Source organism: Oratosquilla oratoria, chromosome 1, assembly GCF_046742065.1.
Source record: "Oratosquilla oratoria isolate Oo_2021 chromosome 1, ASM4674206v1, whole genome shotgun sequence".
Lineage (NCBI taxonomy): Eukaryota > Metazoa > Arthropoda > Malacostraca > Stomatopoda > Squillidae > Oratosquilla > Oratosquilla oratoria.
This window is the reverse complement of record NC_134777.1, coordinates 23093892-23118591: the sequence shown is the minus strand read 5'-3', so window position 1 is coordinate 23118591 and position 24700 is coordinate 23093892. Positions and strand designations below refer to the sequence as shown.

General features: G+C 44.1%; 1 protein-coding gene across 4 annotated transcripts; it reads right to left on the bottom strand.

Moving 5' to 3' along the window:
• Window positions 1–1545: 1545 nt before the first annotated feature.
• On the bottom strand, window positions 1546–18279 carry LOC143032345 (uncharacterized). Of its 4 annotated transcripts, none has more exons than XM_076196952.1 (3): window positions 18026–18279; window positions 11924–12749; window positions 1546–5399 (listed from the first exon to the last, which is right to left on the bottom strand). In XM_076196952.1, exons 2-3 carry the CDS (start codon window positions 12720–12722, stop codon window positions 4618–4620), a joined length of 1581 nt encoding a protein of 526 aa, XP_076053067.1. In that variant the 5' UTR covers window positions 12723–12749; window positions 18026–18279; the 3' UTR covers window positions 1546–4617. The 4 variants fall into 4 exon arrangements, with proteins under 4 accessions (XP_076053067.1, XP_076053056.1, XP_076053077.1 ...); XM_076196941.1 differs by lacking the exon at window positions 18026–18279 and adding an exon at window positions 14349–14496; XM_076196962.1 differs by lacking the exon at window positions 18026–18279 and adding an exon at window positions 14344–14476.
• Window positions 18280–24700: the final 6421 nt, after the last annotated feature.

Sequence of the window (24700 nt, the reverse complement as noted above, 5' to 3'; positions counted from 1 at the left end):
TGATGATGATGATGATGATGATGATGATGATGATGATGATGATGATTATTGTGCTTATCCAAGCGAATTTCTAAACATTCAACCTAATTAGCTTGATGCTCATTCCATCCCACAATACTCTTATCGTTCTTTATGCAAGAACATGATGCCCGTACATATGTAAGAGTTCATTCACTCTCGTTTCCTGTTCCTCTTCCAGTAAGTACCTACCATTTGAGACCCACCAAGGTTGCACATGACTGATAAATAGTTTGGCGGCAACTAGTGCAGAAGGGGGTCAATGAAGTACAAGCCCATGGGCATCCCAGGAGATCGATCAAAGCCAGCTGGCCAGACGACGAGTGTAACCATCTAGGGAAGAAGTCACACTAGGTGACCTCCCCATGCGTAACTACCTTGCCCAGACAACCCATACCCCGAGACTATAACCAGACAAAAACTTGACCAAAGCGAGTCTGGAACTGATCCAGACAAATCATTCGTCTCGAGTTCATCTCTGACCTCGATAAAACAGTATGACCTTGTCCTCTGAAGGGAATTTAAGGTTACCGGTTCTGGGCCTATTTAGCCTAAGTTTCCAAACGCCGGTGGCTAAATATTACTCACGTTGATGTTCATATACTGTGCAAAACAGCAGCTTTACTTCAGGCTATGGCTATGGACCAGTGGTTCTATGGAGTACCTGTATCCCAAAGGGATACGAAGCCTCAACCCTGGGGGTACGAGATACGATAGCCAGTGCAATGGTATATTTACAACGAGAAGGCATAATGTGCATTCATTGTATCCTACTGACATTTCTAATTTGAAATAAAAAGTACCTTTGTTCAGTAATTGGATATATGTAATCATTTCTCAGCCAGGTTTGTATCACTATTTATTTTCATATATTTATATTGGATGGATACGAGAATTTTGAGATAATCAAGGGGGTACTGAGGTTAAGAACCACCTTGTTCTTCTCAAAGTTCGTCGGGATTCCAAGAATGTCTACTAAGCAACATCGAATACGGAGTTACTTGGTAACTTTTAGGCTGGCAACAACCAAGGGCACATGAACTAGTTTGTCCCAAGTCATAAACACACTTCAAATTTAAATCCATGTGAACAAGTTGTATAGACACGGTAAAGGAAACATGGACTGGAGGTGAAGCTTTTATTCCTGACGTTTCGTCTATCGACTTTCTCAAAGGAATGAGAAAGTCGATAGACGATACGTCAGGAATAAAAGCTTCACCTCCAGTCCATGTTTCCTTTACCGTGTCTATACACACTTCAAATTTCCATTGGAGTAGTATTTGTCATATCTATTTCTTATTTGATGTTTCAAAACCATTTCCTTTCTATAATTTCAACAACCAAGGGCACATGAACTAGCTTGTCTTAAGTCATAAGCGCACTCCAAATTTCCATTGTAGTAGTATTTGTCATATCAATTTCTTATTTGATGCTTCAAAACCATTTCTTTTCTATAATTTCACATTACTTAAAATTTCATCAGTTTTCTGCTTCATCCATCAGTAAAGGTTATTGAAATAGGTTGGATATGTGTAAATAATTGATTTATTAATAAAGGAACAATGTAATAGCATTACCTGAGCAAAACTACAAATTGGAGAGGGAAAAATAAACAAAAAATAAACTAAAATAAATCAAACAAAGATGGAAATAAACTCCAGCATTGAATGTATAAATACATATAGCGGTACTTGGCCACTTGCCACAGTATTGTATTGAATTCAATTAATAAATTATGAACATAAAAGTAGAGGGAAACTAAAGAAGCTTTTAGAGTGCTAACAGGGGGATAATAAGTACAGGCGCCAGCGCTGGCCTAGACGTATGAGGGGTAGGTACCATAAGGCAGGCAACCGTTTGAGAAAATAGTTGGCTAGTCTTAATATTTTTCGGCCTTTTTTTTTTTTAACTATTTGTATAAAAATAAAGGGTGTTATAAGAAATTGAGCAGTAATAAAAGTCTATCCATACATCTGCGCTGGAGACGAGAGAGAAAACTGTATATATATTTATGTATGTAATAGTAAAAAAGATGCAGAATAGCTCGGTTTGGCGGCACTAAATGTTCTGCCTGCGGTTGCTAATATTTGATACAGAAGGTGTACTATTGTCGTGCCTTGTAAACTGTCTCTGCAGCTCGCGACAACAGCCGCCGCCGCCGCATCGTCGTCAGACAAGGCCGCAAAAAGCACCATAACCCGTCCGCGTACGTCGAACAGCTACTAGGCAGTATCCGGGTTACACAAGTTTATATTAAGAGGATATTTCAAATACACCTTTGGGAGGAGGGGGGTCAGTATATATCGTGGCTTGCGGGTATAATGTATGTATAAGTTCTGTATTTGACCAAGCAATGAGTGGCTATTTGACCAAGCAATGAGTGGCAACTATGTGAATGTCTGTAAAATGTTTGTGTCCTGCGCGTTCCTGTGTGTTACATGAGGGGTATGTATTATGTACACGTATGTACCCTAAGCGGTCGTTTTGAGGATAGCCATCGACAAATTCGCCGTTCATAACCACTTCAATAATGTAGTGGTGTGGGAAGAAATCGGCTGCAACCACAAGAAGCAATGACGCAACTAATGGTGAAATTAAACCCAGTAATTAATATCACTCACAGTAACGAGAGTCCGAAACGAGAATGAACAGAACATGGAACAAAGATAATTACACTGTACAAGCACGGGCGAGCCGGTGCCGCCCATAGACCAGCCGGTCTCCTTCTTAGTCGCGGCTAACCGAAAAACTCGACATCCTTTTCTTTTATTAAAAGGAAAGACAGATGGGAGAAAAAAAAAGTTATCAGGATACTAATTTCAATTACAAACCCTGTTCACGATCAAATTTGCATTGTTAATGCTGCAACCAACACGGCTTTTTTCCACACCCTAAATAGGTGTCTAAAGTAATACAAAGAACATAATGCCCCCAAAGAAGAACCACGTCAGTAGCGTAGAAGCTTAAGCTTGTGTACACTTGTGTACACTTGTGTACGAGGTACAGGGTAAGAGACTCAAGGGTGTACGGGATAAGGTACACGTCTTAGGGATGAAACGAAGGCTGGTCAACAGAACATGATACTGAGCCAACCAAAAACATACACGATTTTTGGAGTACAAATGTAAAACAAACCTGTGAATCAAGCCATTACTGAGACCACTGTACTTGACGGACAAGACAAGTCTAGGCGATTGACAGGTTCGTTGCAGTAGAAGGAACAAATCTTTAAAGTTGCACACACTAGATATGATAATATTAACGAGTGCGCGTGTTGCAGTAACACTAATTCACATATACAGTATATGAACACAAGCGCGCAAACAAAATCTCAACCTCTAGATAGTCAAACCAAAGCTACACGTTTTAGCAAGGTAATTTACAAATGTTCACCAAGAAAAGGAATGGGTAGTTTCAAAACAAATCGACTGAAATTTAAATCAAGATTTATATCAAGAGTTCACGTTAAATACAAATTGAACGTCATTAAAGTGTTTGTTGTAGCTCAGTTTATTGAGGGGATGGCCATATTTTAGTTAAGGTGGCTCTTGACTTAATCCCTACACGACAGGTCCCTAATGAAGCCCAAAATCTGTAAAAACTTAACAAGTTTCCAATAGGTGAGGTAAATGGACAGCTGAAATGGTTCTAGGAGTGGGTGGGGAACAAGGAATTTTGGGAATAGAAATGGGGCAAGGAATGGTGATGGGGGAGGGGCTAGAGGGGGGGATAGTTTTGTCTTAAGGCTAATACTATTGTGCATTTTCTAAATAAAATTTCAATTATCAACTAATGTATACAATATCACAAAATCAATCGCACATTTCTATATACAAAAATGTACAAGATGTTGGTTTCGCCCAACGAAGGTACTTCTGTGATTGCTTAACATAAAAGGTTGATCCACCTAATACAAACAATATAAAAATGCCTCAAATATATAGTACAATTCAATTTCCATACGTATGCATGACATACACACGCCATGTAGCAACTCTTACAACTACTCGTCGTGAGGAATTACACTCCTCCTTTCCTCATCCCCACAGGGGGTGCAGCACTGTGGGCTGGCATTTGGTCCCCGGACCGGGCCCAGGGTCTCGACTGAGATTTCAAGAGCCCGGCCAGTGGCTGGTGCGGGCTCTAGATGCTGCAGGAATCCTTGAAGGGGATCCCGAGGCTACATATTAATCAAACATACACACAAGCCAGTGCAGCCCCTGCCAATAAATAATCTCCGCCTCCGCTGTGTTGCCTTGTATCACTTGGCGACGCTACTTAGGAGGACGAACTTCAAGCTCCGGTCTCTAATGACCGAGTGTCATTTCAAATATGGCGGACTTCATTCACTCTATACACCCTTTATTAAAGGGTACATAACTGGGCACCGGTCGTGCATTCGAACTTTCATCATTTTCAATCCAGCTACCAAGAACTCAGCAGAAGCTACACCATAGAAAAACTATGGTTGATCCTTCGAGTCCATACACAGGCACCATGATAATTATTCAAGCGCCCCTTACTATACTGTACAATAATACATACAATCGGGGCTTATAAAGCAAAATTAAATCAACTACAAAGAAAACACTATCCTCACTAACGGTATTGTCTTTGAAGCTCGTCAAATCTCTTCTTGAGCTCAGATTGATGACGCAACTGTCGGGATCTTTCTTGAACTAAAACTTGCTCTTGGCGTCTAATCATCTGGCAGTAGTCGGCGGCCTTCTTCAAGATAACCACCTTGGCGGCCTTGTCCTTCTCTGCTAAGTCGGGCACGAGGGCACGCAGTTCCTCGAAGGCATTGCGGAGGTCGATGCGCCGTAGCCTTTCCAAGGAGTTGTGGAGGTGGCGCCGCTCTGGATCGTCAGAGTCTGACCGAAGAGCGCTACGCTTCGACCCTCTGCTATTGCCCTGTCCTTCGAGTATACGTTTGGTTCCCCTCGTTTTGGAGTTTCCTCCGCGCTTGATAAGGATAGTCGTTCCGCTGGCATCCACTGTCGAAGACGCGGCAGTTCCATTCCGGCGCCGTACTCCAGCCGCCATGGTCTGCTGCAGATGCTTTCGGACCTTGCGTGAAGGATTCGAGGGCAGGTTGTTGGTGGCAAGCTTGACGCTCTTGAGGTCGTGTTGCTGCTGCTGCTGTTGTTGCTGCTGCTGCTTTTCCTTGTGTTTTCTGACTCCACTCTTACTGCTGTGGCGATGTCCATTCCGTTTAGAATTACCCCTGGTGCTGTTACTGCTACTGCTACTGCTGCTGCTGCTGCTGTTGCTGTTGTTGTTGCTGTTGTTGACGTTTCTGCTACTACTGGTACTGAATGAACTGGCTGACGAATAGGCGCTATCGGGACTTCCCACACTAACCACGTCGATCTCATCCTCTGTAAAAACGAAAGAAAAACATATTAAGCATACCATTGAAAATGTTAATAGGAATAAAAAATATTAACGCCAAATAACACATTTTATGTTACTAATGTACAATTCAGTTAAAATTGTCGCCCCCCGCCCCATGGATCAACGCTGAAGCTCATTTCACGCGTTCAGCAAGAGCCCTTAGGTCACAACAGAGAAAGGATACAATACAGGGTCGTGCGAAGAATTCCCACCCCCGCACCTCTCCGCACGCAAAACCAAAAGACAAACCACATCCAACAAGAAGACACCAGAACCGAACATGAGTAAAACTATAAAAGACACCGGTCAATTGGGCGAGAGGTACGCTAACAATAAAGCAGGGTAAAGGGGAGAAGGAAAGGGCGAAGGAAAGGGAAAAGGAAAGGGAAAAGGAAAGGGAAAAGAATGGGGAAAAGGCAAGTGTGAAGGAAAGTGCGAAGTAAAGGGCGAAGGAAGGACAAGAAGCAGACGTCCGTATCGATTGCGGCGAGCGCAGGAGAGGCTACAAGACGATATAAGAGGGAGGGTGGGTGAGAGGCTCACTTGCATTGGGAGGGAACGAGGGGGGGGAGGTGAATCTGTCCCTCTCTGAGGCATCAAACAGGAAGGAGTGACATCAAATAGCTCTTCCCCGTTGCCATGCCACTTCGACCAGTCTGCGCTGAAGCTAAGATAACCCTGGATGGATGAACTGTGGGGAGTGGTGAAGACAAATGTGGTGCTGTTTTGGATATCTACCAATCATGACTAGCAAAGGCCATTTGGATTATTGTAAAAAAAGTTCGTGCAAAAATATCCCAACACTACGCAACCGTAAGCTACGAGACCCGCCTACTCCCAGCTCGGGGGGAGGTGGGGGGGGGACTTCAAAGTAAACAAACTACTCGCACCATCTTCACGGAAACCTTAATTCCCGAGACTTCGATAGTTGTCCGAGGCACTTCTGATATCAGAAAAATATGGTTTGAAGCGCAACACTGCCTGACGGTTTGAAATGTTATAAGACATGATTGTCGTAGTACAGAGGAGAGAGGGAAGGAGGGAGGGAGAGAGGGAGAGCAACGAGAGATAAAGAGAGCAATGAGATAGATAAAGAGAGCATGAAGAGAGAAAGAGAGCAATGAGATAGATAAAGAGAAAGAGGAGAGATTGAGAGGGAGAGGTATTCAGATTTATGACACAACCAGACGTATAGAGTATCTAACATCATCCTCACCATTCCATGGAAATGCTTGAAAAAAAAACTCATCTCGGTACAAAACAGAATCGACCCATCACGGCGACCGGCCGCAATCGGGTGACAAAACCTAGATTTGTCCCGCCACCCACAATGCACGCCGAGTTTACAAGTCCACAACGAGTTTTGGCTCAAGACGCGCGAGCCTAGCTCAAAATAACCCTTATGCCTAGACGGGTTATGCGCGAAATTGCCGTGAACCAACGCGGCGGTAAGCATCCGGGTAGCTGATCGCACGCGGTACGAGTCGAAGTGACGTCACGCTTTCAAGGAACGGGGAGCCCAGTGACGTTTCCCCTACCACTTGACGCACCCGCGGTCTCCAGGAAACCTGGATTCATCCAATTACGATCTACCCAAAGGAAGGTCCAACATGCAACAACCAATCCCCGAACACCCACACCTACTTCCAGTCAATGAACTTGCGCAGGTCCCATTTGTATGGTTAACTAGTAATGCATCAATCTTGGACATACGTCTCGATCACGTGTAGCGTGCAACATTTGTTTCGAATACAAGAGACCAAACCAATGAGAACAACGCCGTAGCCGTCTCTAATGGGTGGCTGTCCAAGCATTATCAGTAATCTCCCCCAACTCCCCCAAACATGTCCATACGCGTGACTCGTTCAACCTCCACTCGCTCGTCCACCCCCCCCCCACACACACACCGCAGCCGCCAAAGTCTATCCCACCGTCTCGACACGGCCGCGTGTCACCTCACGCGGAGTGGCATTCAGGGCGACTGGTCACAGTTGAAGTGACGCGTTCACACTCATATCCGCTGGCGTTCACAGGAGATCCCCTGGCACCGTGCCAACAATCGCACGCGGGTCTAGCATACCTTGCTTTACACTGTTCCAATAACCTGGGGAACAATAGGCGTACGAGAGCAAGTACGCACCCACACAATTACAGATGTATACATTTACGCCCACACTATGATATTTACTGAACGAACGTGCTCGCGCGCCTAAGAGAGGCAATCTGCCATCCGCATCCCCCATCTGTTGCATGGCAAGACCGAGACAGGCGAACGGAAGATACCGCTTGGGTGAGTGTGTAACGAAGAATCTACAGCACTGGTGTAAATACTGACAAATTCCGGTATTGTTTCTTTTAAAAGATACATCGTTCATACGGCCACTTTAGTTATCTGTCACTTCCGCGATAACAACAATCATTTGAAAGTAAATCCATCAGATTCTCTCGTTCACTTAAAACAAGGCGAGGCACTGAAGGATAAAATTGTTCTATAGCTCCAGTCAAACACAATGCCCATGGGGGAAAAAACGTCGTTTCAAGAATCTAACTTCATCGCCATATCCAACTCGACCAAGTAACCTACTTGCTGTACCTCGTAACAGTAATTCCACTGCGTAATGACAAACGACCGTTGGGGGTATGTGTTCTGGGCACCGTTCTCTCTACAATAATAATCCAATGCGTAGATGGCGCACGAAGGATGGGATCAGCAACCAAGAGAGACCCAAGGCGCCCAAGGATAACGTGTCCTGCGATGAAGGCCTCGCGCCTTCGATGGCAGCGCAATTGTGACAAAGGCAGAAGGGAGCGTCTGTAACTGCCGCCTCTCGGTAACATGTTCCTATCGAAAAACAATGCATGTCCAACAGCGCATAGCCACAAACCCTGTCAAGCATGTATGGAGTGAAAACCACGCCAACCTAAAACTCCTTTTAACGTCTGTAACTCTTCGAATGCAGATGGGTGCGTTCCTAATGGCTCGCAACTGCCCACCGAAAGAAGTCACGTTAAGGGAAATAGCCATACATAACATGATACCTAGAGTTTTTCAGATACTATGATACTGATGGAATTCACTAAGCCGCCGCCACCAACAAACGCGGTGGGCACCGCGTGGCTACAGGGCAGAGGAGTCAGTAGCCGAGCCCCGAGCTAAATGTAGGTACATGTGGGCGGACGGCAGTGCCCAGTGAATGTTCATATTGGTGGGCACTCAAAAGGGGGTCTGTTGACATTCGGTAGTCAAGCAACCAGCCGCTTATGTTTACGCGATTTGCAAGCAACCAGCCGCTTATGTTTACGTGATTTGCACACGATATGTAGACACTATGCAGTGGTGAAAAAAGACTACAGCATACAAATACACTTGAAACTATGCTACAACAGAGAAAGGGATACAGGCAACCAATTGCAAACGTATAATTCGTCTTGTATAACCGTTCGTACACAACTTACTACTCGGCGCAGCAAGACTCGGACCGCCGAACGAAGGGAAAACCGAAAAAAGGGGCGGGTCGGGGCAACAAGTGTCGATTCAGTCTACACACGATATTGTCCATACCGCGTTCAGTCTAAAAAAAAACAAAACTTTTGTGCCATGGCCTATTCTATGCTTAAGAACAATGGATCATTGGACTAATAAAATACAAACAGTGCACCATCAAAGTTAGTCCCACATGACACTACGTGACGAACATGACGTTAAGTAGACCAGCTCCTCGCGCGCGATTTTCTCGCGGAGCGCACAAAAGCTCGATCCGCGCTCATAACATCCAGCAGTCGCCCGAATCAGTCGACCAAGATTACTCTAGAGCAAACCAACCTCGAAAACACTTCCCTGGGCCCACTTCCACCATTCCGTGATTTTTTCTACTGTAGCTGAGGTGTTCTGTGCCTTTTGTCTGCAGGAAACTAAATCAAGAGGACACTATCCTAATTATCAACGGAACTGGACCACACAGAGGCTTCGGGAAAGACCGTGCGAGGAGGTTGGGGGTGGGGGGTCAGGGGTGGGGGTCTAATCTCCCACTGCCTTGCCAAGCCTATCCGCGCTTTTCCACGCTGCATGCCTGCGTGATAGTTGTTGACCTAAGTACACTCAGATGACATCTCGTTTAACAACGGCGTACATATGAAGAGATTCAACTTTGTTATAAGCACTAAATGCCTCTGCAAATTGATCCCCTCATCATTCTCCCAAAGACTTAACGATCACAAGGAATGACAGGTCCTGGGGATCATTTATCTGTGTCCACTGCGAAGGATGTCGCGATATTTACACCCAACCAACTTCTTCCCCCAGCCAGGCGAGGGCCATCATACCCACGGTCCTTGGGGGGGGGGGGGCTCAAGAAATTACTTCAACGGACGGAGAGAGAGAGAGAGACGGGGGGGAGGGGGTGAACCTATGGAGGGAGTGGGTGGCGGTGAGTGAAGAGAGGGAAGGTCTCTTCTTATCCCTGTTATGCAACCGTGCACACTACTGCCTACTACACACACACCCAGTCACCTCAAAACTTCCATCACATTTGGAGAAACAAATTATGAACAGTGACGGTGGGTGAAAATGTCAAAGGAGGAGTACGGTGGCGAGAGAATGGAACAGGGTGACGGTGGGAGGCGGAGGAGCAAAAACAACGCCTGCTCCAAGTTGTATTAACGGCGAACCTGGCGGGATTATCGTAGGGACTGGTCACCCATCGCCGAAGGGCGTGAATATAGCGTGGAATGCGCTGCTGGGAGTACACAGCAAGGAAGGGGCCGAGAACGAGAAGAATCGTCAGCGAAAGACTACCCAATGTATGTGGCGATGGATACGGAGTACTAGGTACCCGGGGGCAAGTAAACATCACTTTCAAGCCGCAGAATCAAAACTACCTTTGACGTTCGTATTTGACTATACTGAATCTTCTACAATCTACACATACAGACGTAAAGCAATGCCGAGCATGTGTCAACGTAGAGGTAATATTCACAAGATGAGTGGGTGTGGGGTGAGGGGGTGGGGGCAATGGAGTCATGGGTTCACAGTGCATGGCTAGCCCACTCAGCTGGCGAACGAGACGGAAAAGATGGAAGACAGAAAACTCACTCCAAGACCATGCATGCCCTGACAGGTATTTGGCGCATCGCCCCACGCTACTTGGCAACCCCTTTCCGCGATGCTACCGTGCATGACTGCATGCCAGCATGTCCCATGCAAACATACGCAGCCATGTAGCAGTTCTGTCCATCGCTTAAACGATAGTGGATCAGCCGATGTAGAAAGGCACTGCTAGGTCGGGGTTGCTGGGACGTCAACCACGGGAACTACTGCTGTAACAGCAGAAGCAACGAAAGCGGCGGCGGGAGCAGCAGCAGCAGCAGAAGGCAAGCTGCCCGGGCCCCTAGTTCATTGCACCGGGCCGCCAGTCAGCCTTGAAGCGGCTCCAGCGGCCCTGCAGCGCCACATTCCCAAGGACAGTTCAGGACAGATGCGTCGTGCGACCGACCTGGATGGGGAGTTTGCACGGAGTGACATTATGCAATACCATGGTGCGGTTGTCACTGGTGGTTGGAAATCGTTCGCAATCAAACGAGACACGAAACAACAAGACAACAAACAACAGCCAATCTAGCGAGACTACGACAGCATTCCCTGCATAACGAATTCAACCAGAGTACCTAACAGTCACCACAACAATCGCCACCTTAATAAGAACGAACGATAATCAGTCGATACATCTAATAACGAGTTTGATTCCTTTTCACAAAGGAAACTTCACCTATTCTAAAAAAAAAAAAAAAAAAAATTATCATCTGCAGACAAAAAAGGTCAAACTACTCGTAGACATGAATATTCTCCTGAAGCCACATGACGCAAAATAACGTGCTGAAAACGCCTCTAGTTCCCACTACACCAACAGCCTTGAGACAGACCCGGCGCTTAACATACAGCCGTCTGCGCAGTCACTGCCAAGTTCAATGACAAGATCCCTGCACCATCATACTGTTGCCTCGATTCATTACATGTGCGGAGACCAGTCATGCATTGGAGGAATGAAAAACGTACACTGGCAAGCTAACCCATCAAGTCTACAGTCGCCTCCCCTCCCCCCTCTATTTACCGCGATAACAAGTGAAGCATAACAACCTCTTCATATTACTGAACCACCACCACCACCCTGCCAATCCTGAGGTCGCCAACAAACGGGGATGCGTAGCGTAATACGCCTGCCCCGCTTTGATAACGTATCGAGATAGCTACCACCAGTTATGGGGGAAGAAGAGAACTTGGGAGGAGGTGGGTGACGGGAAGGTGGTGGCCTCGAGGTGCAAACACGCTTCGGGATACCATCTGCGTCTTTCCCACGCCTGATGGACACAAGGAACTCCCCAAACACTGTCCACCCAAGCCGGGCATTTCACAACTAATGAAGACCTCCCTACTAGAATGTGGACCAAGGGGCGGAAGCAACTGTGACATACAAGTTAAAAAAGAAAAATTAAAGCAAATTAATATACTCACCAGAATCTGATGGTGTCTGGATGCCTAGCTGGGGGTGCGTGGGTGCCGTCGTCGTCGGGAGTGAGGTGGGTATTCTGGGGCAATGGTAACTATGGTCGATGTGAACCACACTGACTGTGTTCGAGGTGTAAACTTCTTCCTCGCGACTCACGCCCAACTGTCGCACGTCGTCGATGTCGTCGTCGTCGTCTTCATACACGATGTTGTCCTCACACTCGGTGTCCGTGTCTGACGACTCTGAGGGCGTATCGGGCCGGATGCTCTCCAACGTTAGGTCCTCTCCTATTTGTGAATCATCGTCGTCGTCTTCATCCTCAGTGTGGAGATCTGCTAAGTGTGTGAAACCGGCCACGCTGCCAAGAGCAGACGACGACGAGGAATCGAGAAGGTCCGTGATGTGCGAGCAGGAATCGTTGTGGTTGCGTGATGCTACCTTGTGAGTGTCTGAGGGGCAATGCCCTGCCCACATACAGTCATGACGAACCTCGGTGCCAGCGTGAACCAGCTGTGCACACTTGTGGCATCCAACCAGACTCGATCCAACAAATCCGTGGTTACACGCCTCTTCGGGCGAACTGCGTTCATCGTCGCTACATAATGCCAGCAGGTCGTCCGTGTTGATGTCACCTTCCAGCAGGGGCAGCTCAGCATCGAGCAGATCCGAGATTTCCGAGTAGTCTGTATCCCGTAAGGGCGACCTTGGGGGAGTGGGTATAAGTTCGAACTTCTTCCATATGTCTTCTGAAGGCGCCGAGCCTAGGTTCCAAGCCCACATTTCTCCGTCGATATCCCCTAACATATTGTAGGGCACCCGGGATAGCCACTCCTGCAAAACAAAATACATATGGCTTAAGTTTCAAAGCCTTAACTCTCCTCAATTTACAAGTAAATAAAAACACATGAAACACTCACCATCACTTTCCACTCTTCGTACATAGTCGTGCCAGAACACGTAAGTGTACTAGACATGTCCATGGCCCTCAACTACACATATGACAGCGACGCCTGGTCACAACGTACAAGGGTGAGGTTCCACAAAACCTTACCAACCTTGTTCCGTCACACTCGTTCGCGGCCACCTAGCTGTAGAAGCTTCCTTTTTTCAAAATATCATCAAAACAAGTATGAGCTCAACTAAGCATGCACAAACGCTGCCCGCAAACAAACGTTATGCAAAGAACATCGGCAACAGGCAAGACACCATTGATTACACCACGTCTCGCAAACTCGCGCGTCTTCCAACACCCAACAGGCGACACCGCTCTCGGAAATTCCTTTCTTCTTCATTAATATTAACGAGAAATCACAATACTCCTTTAGTGATGCTCAAGTTTTAGATGAATTTTGTAAAAATGCTTGTAAAGGCGCGAGCTGCTGCTACCATCAGGAGCACCTTTCTCCTTCGGCTATACAAAACGACTAACAGTCCTACGGCCTAATGTGTGACTGGTCAACTCCCTACAATTAACCATAGATGCCCACTCGTTCTGTCCGACTAATTACAAACTCGAAAAATCTTGCTTGCAGATTATACCAATCTCTCCAATCAGTCCTCCTACTAGACAAACACTGACCACAGCATCACCAGGACGCGACCAATAACCGTGTCACACCTCTAAATAATTTAACTACTTGTAAACCTTAACCACTAAGGCAAGGGGGGTGGGGTGGGGTGAGGTGAGGTGAGGTGGGGTCACTAGAGCTATCCTAAAAGCATAGCCAGACACGATGAGGTCGAGGACGAGGGAGGAGGGGGTGGGGGAGGCGAGCGAGTACGCAACGATACGCGAGACACCAGTCTAATCGATAGCAGCAAGCATGTCACGTGGGATGCTGCTGCTGCTGTTCCACACTGACGCAACCTAGGCCTATGCAACAACACCCTGCTCGAGTTCCTTTAACAACATTAGCCCCTGCCTGCTGCCAAAACCTACACACGCACACACAGCGACTTTAGAACCCCAACGGACGCGCACACACACAAACGCACACAGACACTGCCGAAGGTTCTCGAAGGGGGCGTCTACGAATACCAGTGAAGGAAGTCTTATAGCCTTTGGCGTCCCTGGCAAGTCAAGACAGTTCTTAAGACGTAAGAACTTGGCAAACAGGGCACGAGGGTATTCACACCTACACGTTAAATGACCTTGGAACAAGACGTTCAGAAAATTACATGAATATACAGACGGACGTTCACGGGTAGAACCAGACTAACGTTCCTATTAATGCTAAACAGTTCCCGACCATGGTGACAATCTGTATTCCACGACGAAGTAAGTCACTAAACCTTCCAGGAACATAGCGTGTCGACGATTTCTGGTTCACTGAGGGCATATGCCAAAATCTAACCCAAGAGAATCGGAGTTGAATCCTGCTCAATAACTCAAATAATGCCAACAGTCACAAGATACAATTACTACCTTACCTTAAGATGAAAAACCGGCGACTTTCAGGTCCGTTTATGGTCTTAAAATAGTCAAAACACGAGAAGGCAGGGTAGAGTCCAACGCACGTGGCCTACGCGGGCTACTCACTCTCACGTCTACAGTCAGACTGCCTAAGAGCTCCATGTGTGTGAGTATTTCTCCGCACAGGGCTGACAACCTTCCCGCCATCAATGAATACCACCACTACTACCCAGTCCTTGCAATTATTAACCGCCCAAATGACACTGAGTTACTTTCTTTCACTCAGTAAGACATTTATCTATGCTATGCGCTTTCAAAAGAAATAATTCGCAATACCAAAATTGCAATACAGAATATATTACCTATTAATACATCACCCTGGCAGTTGATGGCATCTGTACCAATGAACTTTAAATGCCGCAAACATCACAACCCGACTACTATCACCCCCCTCCCCAACACACACACACACACACACACACACACACACACTTGTTTCATTATAACATCCATACAGAAAAATATTATTTCAATCCTGAAAATAATCACCGTACCACTTTCATATAATTTAATTTTTGACGAAATTCTGGCTACACAAAAATGACCCTGACAGAATAAATGCAAATGTATGTCATCCTAGAGATTCTGTCTTAAGATTTCTTTCCCATGTAGCGTCAGGAGTGACCAATAGGGTCACTTTGGTTTCCAAACCCCCAATCACAAGCCGACTTTCACACAAGCCTCCTCCTACCCTACCCCAGCCCCACCCCCACTCGCTTTACCCGCGTCCATATGCCTCCCGAGTTCTGACCCATTCACCTGACGTTCAGCTCTTGGAAATGGCTGAGTCCACGTTGTTCGGCAAGGTCGATTCCCCGAAATGCATTACTTGAGCGTCCGTCGGGGTGATGCTCAAAGGACTGGCGCACTGCTTCATGTGCTACCGCAATCTTTTCCTCTCCCACTCCTCCATCCTTCTCCCAGTCACCACCTTGGAAACACTTGGTGTGTGAGGACAGAAAACCCGTTGCAGAGGAGATTCCGACAATTAGAAAGTAACATACTCGGTAACGTGGGCCGGGGCTATTTGTGGAAACAGGCTTGGGACACGGCCCGCCGCGACGCCTTCCCAGTAAACAGCGATACATAGTGCATTCCTGGTATTCGCGCGCAAAATACCAAGTCTGCAAGCGCTAACACCCACATTCGCAAAGTTAATGAATCACATACTTTTCCGAATTATGTTTACACCAATTTGCTAAACTTACATATATTTCAATTTTAATATTTATTTTACAAAATCCAAGACCCAAAGAGCAAATCAACAAAAACGTTTGTATATTAGGCGCGTGCACACAAATGTATAATATACACATACGTATATGTATGCATTATATTATATATATATATATATATATACACTCAGGTCATTATTAGATATCCTCACGACTAATACAAATAGCAACACTATGTCAACAGACTCCTCTCTCCAACGTTCACTTGGGCTACGGTACTCACACCCTTGATCATTCATTCTATTCTACTCTCGCTCGATACACACATGCCCCTCCCCCCGACCTAACCCATGATACAAATACACGCCGCCCACCCCCCACCCCCGCACACAAAACCACTACATCTATTCAACCGCTCCTATGGCCTATCTATGAATAAGCTAATATACTCTTATGATATCTTAAAACCTGTCCGACAGATTGTTTTTGGATTGAGACGACTTGAGTCAGGAATATACTTGGAAAGGATTGATGGAAAGGCGCGTAACTCATTCATTACTACTGCGACAGTCTAATCTCCATGCCTATGACTGTGTGCTTGTAATTTGGGGTAAACTATTGTGGGACTTATGAAAGTTTGGAAATATAAATATTACCCAGGAGGGTAATTGCATATTATATCTTTGACAATTCATGTATACGGGTAGAATCGAGTAAGGTGCAAATTATGTAGCATGTAACACAGATATCCAATGAATGGAGAAAGGACCAATGATATCAGTGTGACGTCTTCTCATGGGTGGGGGGGGTACGAACAAGACGTGGTAGTAGAGGTATGGGGGTTAAATTGATAAACATGCAGCGACGTGAATGGCCAAACCGTGAGTAGAGGGGAAGAGGTAAGACCATCGCGACATATCAATGGCGAAAGGAACGCCGGAGCCAGACACCCATCCAGACAGACATCTCAGCCACGCGGACGTCGTACAATCAAATCCAATTATTGGCAAAGGGGGTGGGGGATGGGCTTCCACGAGACTGTTATAATCAACTCCTCTAGGACCAGCGGCTCCCTCAGTGTCTATCCTTTAATTTTGCAAATCTCTATCAAGGGAAAGAAAAAAATGCCTGCATCTAAAATCTCTACGTGAAAGGCTCCGTTTTCAGAAGTACCTCTTTCACCAGACGTAGACACCTCCCCCTCCTCCCTCCGCCAGTCGCTGCCTTTGCCGCCGTTGGCCGCAGCCATGTTGGTAGCCCTGACAACCTTGAGTAAGCCATGTGAACATCGGCATCTTCATGCCATACTTATCCTTATTACAGAACAACGACACTCCCCATGTAGTTTTCTTTTGTGGAATCATGATTTAATGACAACACCTAATCCATCTATGTTACAAGTTACAAGAAAATAGCAACGAGACAAGATTTTCCTCGCGAGAACATATCCAGACGCACCCGTATTTTAACTAATATCTTTGCTAGTAGAGCATATTTAGGCCCTGTTACATGTGCAATTCGTCACTCCTCCTCATGATCACTGTTCAAAATACCAAACCATAAGAAATCAAGACGTAGTATCAGGGAAAACAATGAAATATACGAAATACCGGGTGGGGACGCACTACTTAGGTGCGCGGAGTGGCGTTACGCGACCGAGTCTCAAACGACGTGGCCTAGCCAGGGATAAAAAAAAAATATTTTTACATTTCACTTCAAGTCTGCGGTATATTTACATGTTGTTTATCCACTTGTACTTAAAATAATAATGCTAATGGATGACAGCGTATGCCATGTAATATTTTACGTATGTTTTCAACGCGCGGAGCAGTCACAGAATTATATGGTGAAGTACTTGCGATGAGCATTACGCAACCCGCGACACAGACCACTCTCCCGAAAACAGACGGGTTTATGTCGACAATGGTTACAGTATTTCACATGTTCAGAGGCTTCACCACATCAACACTGCAATATTATGTACACTAAGCAATGCATGGCAATAAAAAAGAGGACATAGGTGGTACCTAAGAGGCAATGGGAGGGATGCGGTGAGAGGTGGTGTCGCTACAAGACGGGAGGGGCTGGCGGGCCAATAGGATTTTATCCGTCTGGTTTAGTCCTTGCGTCTCATAATTTCAGACCATTGTAAGGATTGTATACTCGAACGTACATAAAATATAACACATGTATCCATTATAGCGATTATAGGATCACACTATATACAATGCATGCACGTCTGAACTCATGAACATGATTAAAATGAGTTCTTCAACATCACTTCAAATGAGAAAAGTTTATCATCTGACGTTAAATATCAATTAAGAGAACCCAGAATTGCGAGAAAATCAATCTAGTGCCTAATCTATCTTGTTACAATTTACGACATTGTAAAAATAACGAATAAATAAAAAATACCAGTTCATGAAAAATGTATTCCTAATATCACCATTGCTTACCTTTAGTGTATAGCTCCTTTTGTGTATAGCTCCTCCGTTCTGCAGAAATCAACCAGAACTCTTCTTGAAATTGAATTACCACCTGTATGATGATCGGTATGTACCACTACCGTTCTTGCAAAATTACGTCACTGTCGCTGAATGGTTCTTTGGGTACTTTGCGAGCGTCGCCGCCCGATGAAACACTACTTTTCGCGCCAAAGTTTAGCGCGGGAATGCTCTCGTCTGCTTCCCGCGCTTTTGCTTCCACCCCTCTTCCCGGGTCCCGACGTCAGGATCCCGCCAAGAGAACTCCCGCCTCCCCGCCCTTTGTCACTCTGGCGCTAAACCTGTTCGCTCGTCCGCACGGGTCGATTCTGACTTCGGATTATATTCCAGGCTTAAAGCTATAGTACAGAAGCTTGCAGAGATCCTTTAGTCATTTCGTCACTAATTTTATTGAACATATTTCGTACGAAAATACATATTGCCGATATACTCAGAAAACAAATATTCGTGCGGGTACGTCATCAAGAGTGACGGATTCAAACACACGAAACATGAACTTGGCGGGAAAACTAGCTACGGTCTGCTACCTTGTGGAACTCCCTTTGCATCATAAACATTTTTCAATTAACAACATATGTAACTTCTAATCCCCACCATTCTCCCATGTTATGTCTAATATCTGTCAAAGTTTGCACAGAATACATCATTCAAATACAAACATCCGTTGACACAGGCATCGTAGATGTGCGCACACACACATCATTTTCATTTTTCTTTGTCCATTCCTCTACAATTCACTTTGCAATCAGTCGTCACACAATGTAAAACGTAAGAATGAGTGGAGTTTGCAAAGAAACTGTTGAAGATCGCTGAATATGCAGCGAGGTCGGGGTTATGCATCGGCGCTGACTGGCGTACGATAACGCGAGGGCGGGAAAAGTGGAGGCGGGAAAGGTGTCGACTGCTGCTGCTGCTGCAATGTTACGTGGTAAAAGCATTTGCGCAACCTACTTTCCTTGGAAGGAGGGCTCCTCGGGCATCCTCCTCAAGGAAATTGCAATTCTCTTATTCGTTCCCAAGTAGCTACAGACCAGTTCCACATACTACGCCCTAATTTGTGCAATGAAATGCAATACAAGCTTACAGTAATTCTTCAAATGTAAATCATATCCCATAGTGAGAATGAAAATATCAAACACATAAAAAACATGGAGTAGCGTATGTCCGTACCCAAGCTAACACGTCATGGTGTTGCAATGCAACCCCGCCCCCATAGCTGAGTATACCCTGCCTTGCCTCAAGCGTCTGCAACAAGCATACATGCAAACGCACGCGCTCACTGAGCCTAACGTACCCAAAAGTGATCTTGTTTTAGGTTATTCATTTCTACCTAAGCGAAAAAAATAAAAATGAGGAGCCATGTTGATGGCCCGTACGGATTACATGAATGAAATATCTTTTATTATAAGCGAATGCGGGAATGTGAATGAAGTGTCACTTTGGGTAGATATGGTCACCAATTTGCACCAGTATGCACACGTGCAAGTGTGTGTGTATGTGTGTGTGTGTGTGTGTGTGTGTGTGTGTGTGTGTGTGTGTGTGTCCACTTGCAATGAACTGATGTTTCGGCACGTTTGAAGCAATAGTTGTGTCATTGTGTACATTGTATTGGTGCTTCTATTTTTCAGCTTACAAGCGAGCAGCTGTACGTGACTGTCTAAATGCGTGTAAGTCTGCGTGTTCACGCACGGAACTCCAAATGAAGGCGAAAAGGGTGAAAGAGAATTATCCCTCATCAGAGAAACAATAAGGAAGAGGGTCGGTTGGTTGTCTGAAGCAAGAACGAGACGGGACGAGAAAAATTACACGGCAGACTGCCTGGGAATGGAAAGTCGACGTGAAGCTACGGAAACTAGGATAGAGCATACATAGGAAACGTATGACGTAAAACGCGCGCGCTGCGTACACATCAATGTACGGAAAGCGAAGCATAGGAACCGTCAGAATGAACGACTGGTACCTAACTGACGAAAACAGAGGTCTGAGTTGTCTCGTTTTGATAAAGTCTGGGCGATATGGTCCAAAGAGAGGGGGGGGGGGAGGGGAAGGAGTTGGCTAAGACGGCTGTGGAGAAACGGGAGGCGGAAGAGACGGGGATGTGTGGAATGCAAAGCGAAGGGTGAGGGGGTGGAGGGAGTGGAGGGTAGGGGTAACACGACGGTTACGTAATCGTTGCTTACACTCACACGCCTAGTTCGGGCGTCGAGTGCGGGCTATGAGCATCCTTGTAGACATGGTGTGCAACCTGTCTTCCATAGCGCGTGCGGGAAGTAAATACTTAGTGTACATATCGCGTCTTGCATAAATTTATTCTTATATAAGAATAAATATATACCGATATATATATATATATATATGCGTAAATAACCACTAGGAAAAAGTAAACTAACGAAGCAGAGCGCTTTCGTGTAATTACATCTTCAGTGCAGATACAAAGAAGGAATTATAAGATGAAGAAACAAGGTACAGAATATATGACATAGTGAAGAGGGCATTCGGAGAGGTAGTGGAAGAAGTACACGTGACGGACGTATGGGCCGTCCTGGTAGCCAACAAGTATGGGACGTTTGGGCCGTCCTGGTAACCAACAAGTATGGGACAATTGCTCATAATTTATATTACAATTCAAACAATTTTGAAATTTCATGAGAAATAAAACTATCTAATTTGTACAAACCTTGATGAAGATTAACATTTATCCCCTTACTAGATTTGATCAAACTGCATTCAATTAAATTTCTTTCTGTTATGTTGTTGTTGTATGTGATGACTTTAGCGTTATCCCAGTCAACTGGGTGGTTAAAATGGTTCATGTGGTTGAATATACCGCTAGATTGGTTTCCCTCTCTAACGTATTTCTTATGTTGATTGATTCGTGTTGTGAGTGTTTTAGCAGTCTGACCAACATAAAACTGATTACATGATTTGCAAGGTATTTTGTACACACACCCTTTATTACTATTGACAGAATTATTTATGAGCAGTTGTCTTACAGTGTTCTTGTTATTAAAAACTACATTAATGTTAAATTTACGTAACATATTTGGAATATTTTGCAGGTTCTCTTGGTACGGTAGAATTAGCAAGTTATTCATATTGAAAGTTTGAGTTGACCTAAGGTTGTAAAATGTCCTTTTAGCACGATTGTAAGCTTTATCAAGAACATGTGTGGGGTATTGTAGCTTAGTACCAATGTCGTAAATACATCTTATTTCATCATCGATGTACTCTGGGCTGCAAATGCGTAGGGCCCTGAGATACATCGACGAGAAAACAGATACCTTTACGCCATCAGGGTGTGAGGAATAATAGTGTATATATGAACAAACGTTGGTTGGTTTGCGATATACACTAAACTTCAACTCACTTTCACGGCGGTAGATATTACAATCAAGGAAAGGCAAAACGCCTTCTTTCTCTATCTCCACCGTGAACTTAATGGAACTGACCAAATTATTAAGCTTACATAAAAAATCACTTACATTATCTTGAATGGGCCACAGACATAGGATGTCATCAATGTACCGCATCCATGTAATGTTGGGGGGAATGATCTTACTTAAAATTTTGGTTTCAAAAAACTCCATATATAGATTACTCAATACGGGGGAGAGAGGATTACCCATGCTCATTCCAAATTTCTGAGAATAGAATTTATCATTAAATTGGAATTTGCAATCTTTAACACACAATTTGATCAGTTCAATTAAGGTGCCTGAAGGTAATGGTAAATCGTGCTTATTTAACTCTTCTTTAAGATAGATTAAAAGGTCATCCAAGGGAACTTTCGTAAACAAACTAACAATATCATAACTTACCAATTTAAATTCATAGTCTGGTTTTACCTCACTTAGTTTGTTAATGAGGTCCAAACTGTTCTTAACATGTGAAGTGGAAATAGTTCCAACTAGTGGACTAAGAATTGTTACCAACCATTTCGAAAGTTTGTATGAAGCTGAACCTATTGAAGAAACGATTGGTCTTACCGGGTTATTTGGTTTATGTGTCTTAATTAGACCATACATGTAAGGCAAAGGAGGGCTGATAGAAATAAACTTTTTGATTAGTTCACTATTTCCACTTAACAATTCTTTTATCTTCTTATTGAAATGGCTATTCACTGATTCAGTAGGATTCTTTAAAAGTTGGACGTAAGTAACTTGATCTTTAAGTAGAACATCCATTTTGTTTAAATAATCATTTTTGTTCATAATTACTACAGCGTTTGATTTATCAGCTTTTGTGATATGTAAATCACTATCCTTTTTGAGAGAATTAATAGCAGTGATAAAACGTTCAGGACAGCTGGGAGGTACCTGATTAGCTAAAGCACCATAAACAATACCTTTACATATATTAACATCATCTATAGGCAGATCTTTATCACATTTTAAATTACAAAAAGCTTTACCAATGTTAATGATGTTAGATGGATTAGAATTATTGGCAAAGCTGAGCCCAAATCCTAATGCTGTGGATTGAACCTTGGTGAGTGGCTTAGATGACAAGTTAACCACGAAATCTGGGTTAGCATGTTTGGTCCAGTCACTGTCATTAATGAGGGCTAGTAATTTCATGTTTAACTTCCTTGACAAGTACTCACACTCCATCCTCATTTTTCCATAACAATAGTCCAAAAGCACATTTTTGACATCAGATGATACACAACACTGGAATTTATGCAAACTAATACGCTTGATCCTAAAGGCTTCTTTGACTTCTAATTTGGCAATGTCGATTCGTTTCTTAAGAATGATGCGCTGAAAATCATCAAATGGACGATCAGACATCTTCACAAGCCGTTGGGGTAAGACCGACTTGGGTAATACTTGTTCTTTCATGCAGTTTTGTAGAAACTGTAGACGTAGTCGCAGCTTGTGGGCTTTAACCAATGACCAGGAAAAGTCGTGTACATAAGGAGCAAGTCCAGGGTTCAGGTGAGTAAAGTTCTCGAAGAATCGTGTGGTATCCATAATGCAATAAAAACACTAGGAGCGTGTGTTCACAAATGCGTAAATAACCACTAGGAAAAAGTAAACTAACGAAGCAGAGCGCTTTCGTGTAATTACATCTTCAGTGCAGATACAAAGAAGGAATTATAAGATGAAGAAACAAGGTACAGAATATATGACATAGTGAAGAGGGCATTCGGAGAGGTAGTGGAAGAAGTACACGTGACGGACGTATGGGCCGTCCTGGTAGCCAACAAGTATGGGACGTTTGGGCCGTCCTGGTAACCAACAAGTATGGGACAATTGCTCATAATTTATATTACAATTCAAACAATTTTGAAATTTCATGAGAAATAAAACTATCTAATTTGTACAAACCTTGATGAAGATTAACATTTATCCCCTTACTAGATTTGATCAAACTGCATTCAATTAAATTTCTTTCTGTTATGTTGTTGTTGTATGTGATGACTTTAGCGTTATCCCAGTCAACTGGGTGGTTAAAATGGTTCATGTGGTTGAATATACCGCTAGATTGGTTTCCCTCTCTAACGTATTTCTTATGTTGATTGATTCGTGTTGTGAGTGTTTTAGCAGTCTGACCAACATAAAACTGATTACATGATTTGCAAGGTATTTTGTACACACACCCTTTATTACTATTGACAGAATTATTTATGAGCAGTTGTCTTACAGTGTTCTTGTTATTAAAAACTACATTAATGTTAAATTTACGTAACATATTTGGAATATTTTGCAGGTTCTCTTGGTACGGTAGAATTAGCAAGTTATTCATATTGAAAGTTTGAGTTGACCTAAGGTTGTAAAATGTCCTTTTAGCACGATTGTAAGCTTTATCAAGAACATGTGTGGGGTATTGTAGCTTAGTACCAATGTCGTAAATACATCTTATTTCATCATCGATGTACTCTGGGCTGCAAATGCGTAGGGCCCTGAGATACATCGACGAGAAAACAGATACCTTTACGCCATCAGGGTGTGAGGAATAATAGTGTATATATGAACAAACGTTGGTTGGTTTGCGATATATACTAAACTTCAACTCACTTTCACGGCGGTAGATATTACAATCAAGGAAAGGCAAAACGCCTTCTTTCTCTATCTCCACCGTGAACTTAATGGAACTGACCAAATTATTAAGCTTACATAAAAAATCACTTACATTATCTTGAATGGGCCACAGACATAGGATGTCATCAATGTACCGCATCCATGTAATGTTGGGGGGAATGATCTTACTTAAAATTTTGGTTTCAAAAAACTCCATATATAGATTACTCAATACGGGGGAGAGAGGATTACCCATGCTCATTCCAAATTTCTGAGAATAGAATTTATCATTAAATTGGAATTTGCAATCTTTAACACACAATTTGATCAGTTCAATTAAGGTGCCTGAAGGTAATGGTAAATCGTGCTTATTTAACTCTTCTTTAAGATAGATTAAAAGGTCATCCAAGGGAACTTTCGTAAACAAACTAACAATATCATAACTTACCAATTTAAATTCATAGTCTGGTTTTACCTCACTTAGTTTGTTAATGAGGTCCAAACTGTTCTTAACATGTGAAGTGGAAATAGTTCCAACTAGTGGACTAAGAATTGTTACCAACCATTTCGAAAGTTTGTATGAAGCTGAACCTATTGAAGAAAC

Excerpts from the sequence above, each read along its gene's own strand:
- LOC143032345 (XM_076196934.1), bottom strand. The coding sequence starts at position 12,898 with ATGGACATGTCTAGTACACTTACGTGTTCTGGCACGACTATGTACGAA. Across the intron at positions 12,750-12,835 it reads ACGAAGAGTGGAAAGTGATG|GAGTGGCTATCCCGGGTGCC; the intron begins GTGAGTGTTTCA and ends TTTGTTTTGCAG. Across the intron at positions 5,400-11,923 it reads CCAGACACCATCAGATTCTG|AGGATGAGATCGACGTGGTT; the intron begins GTGAGTATATTA and ends TCGTTTTTACAG.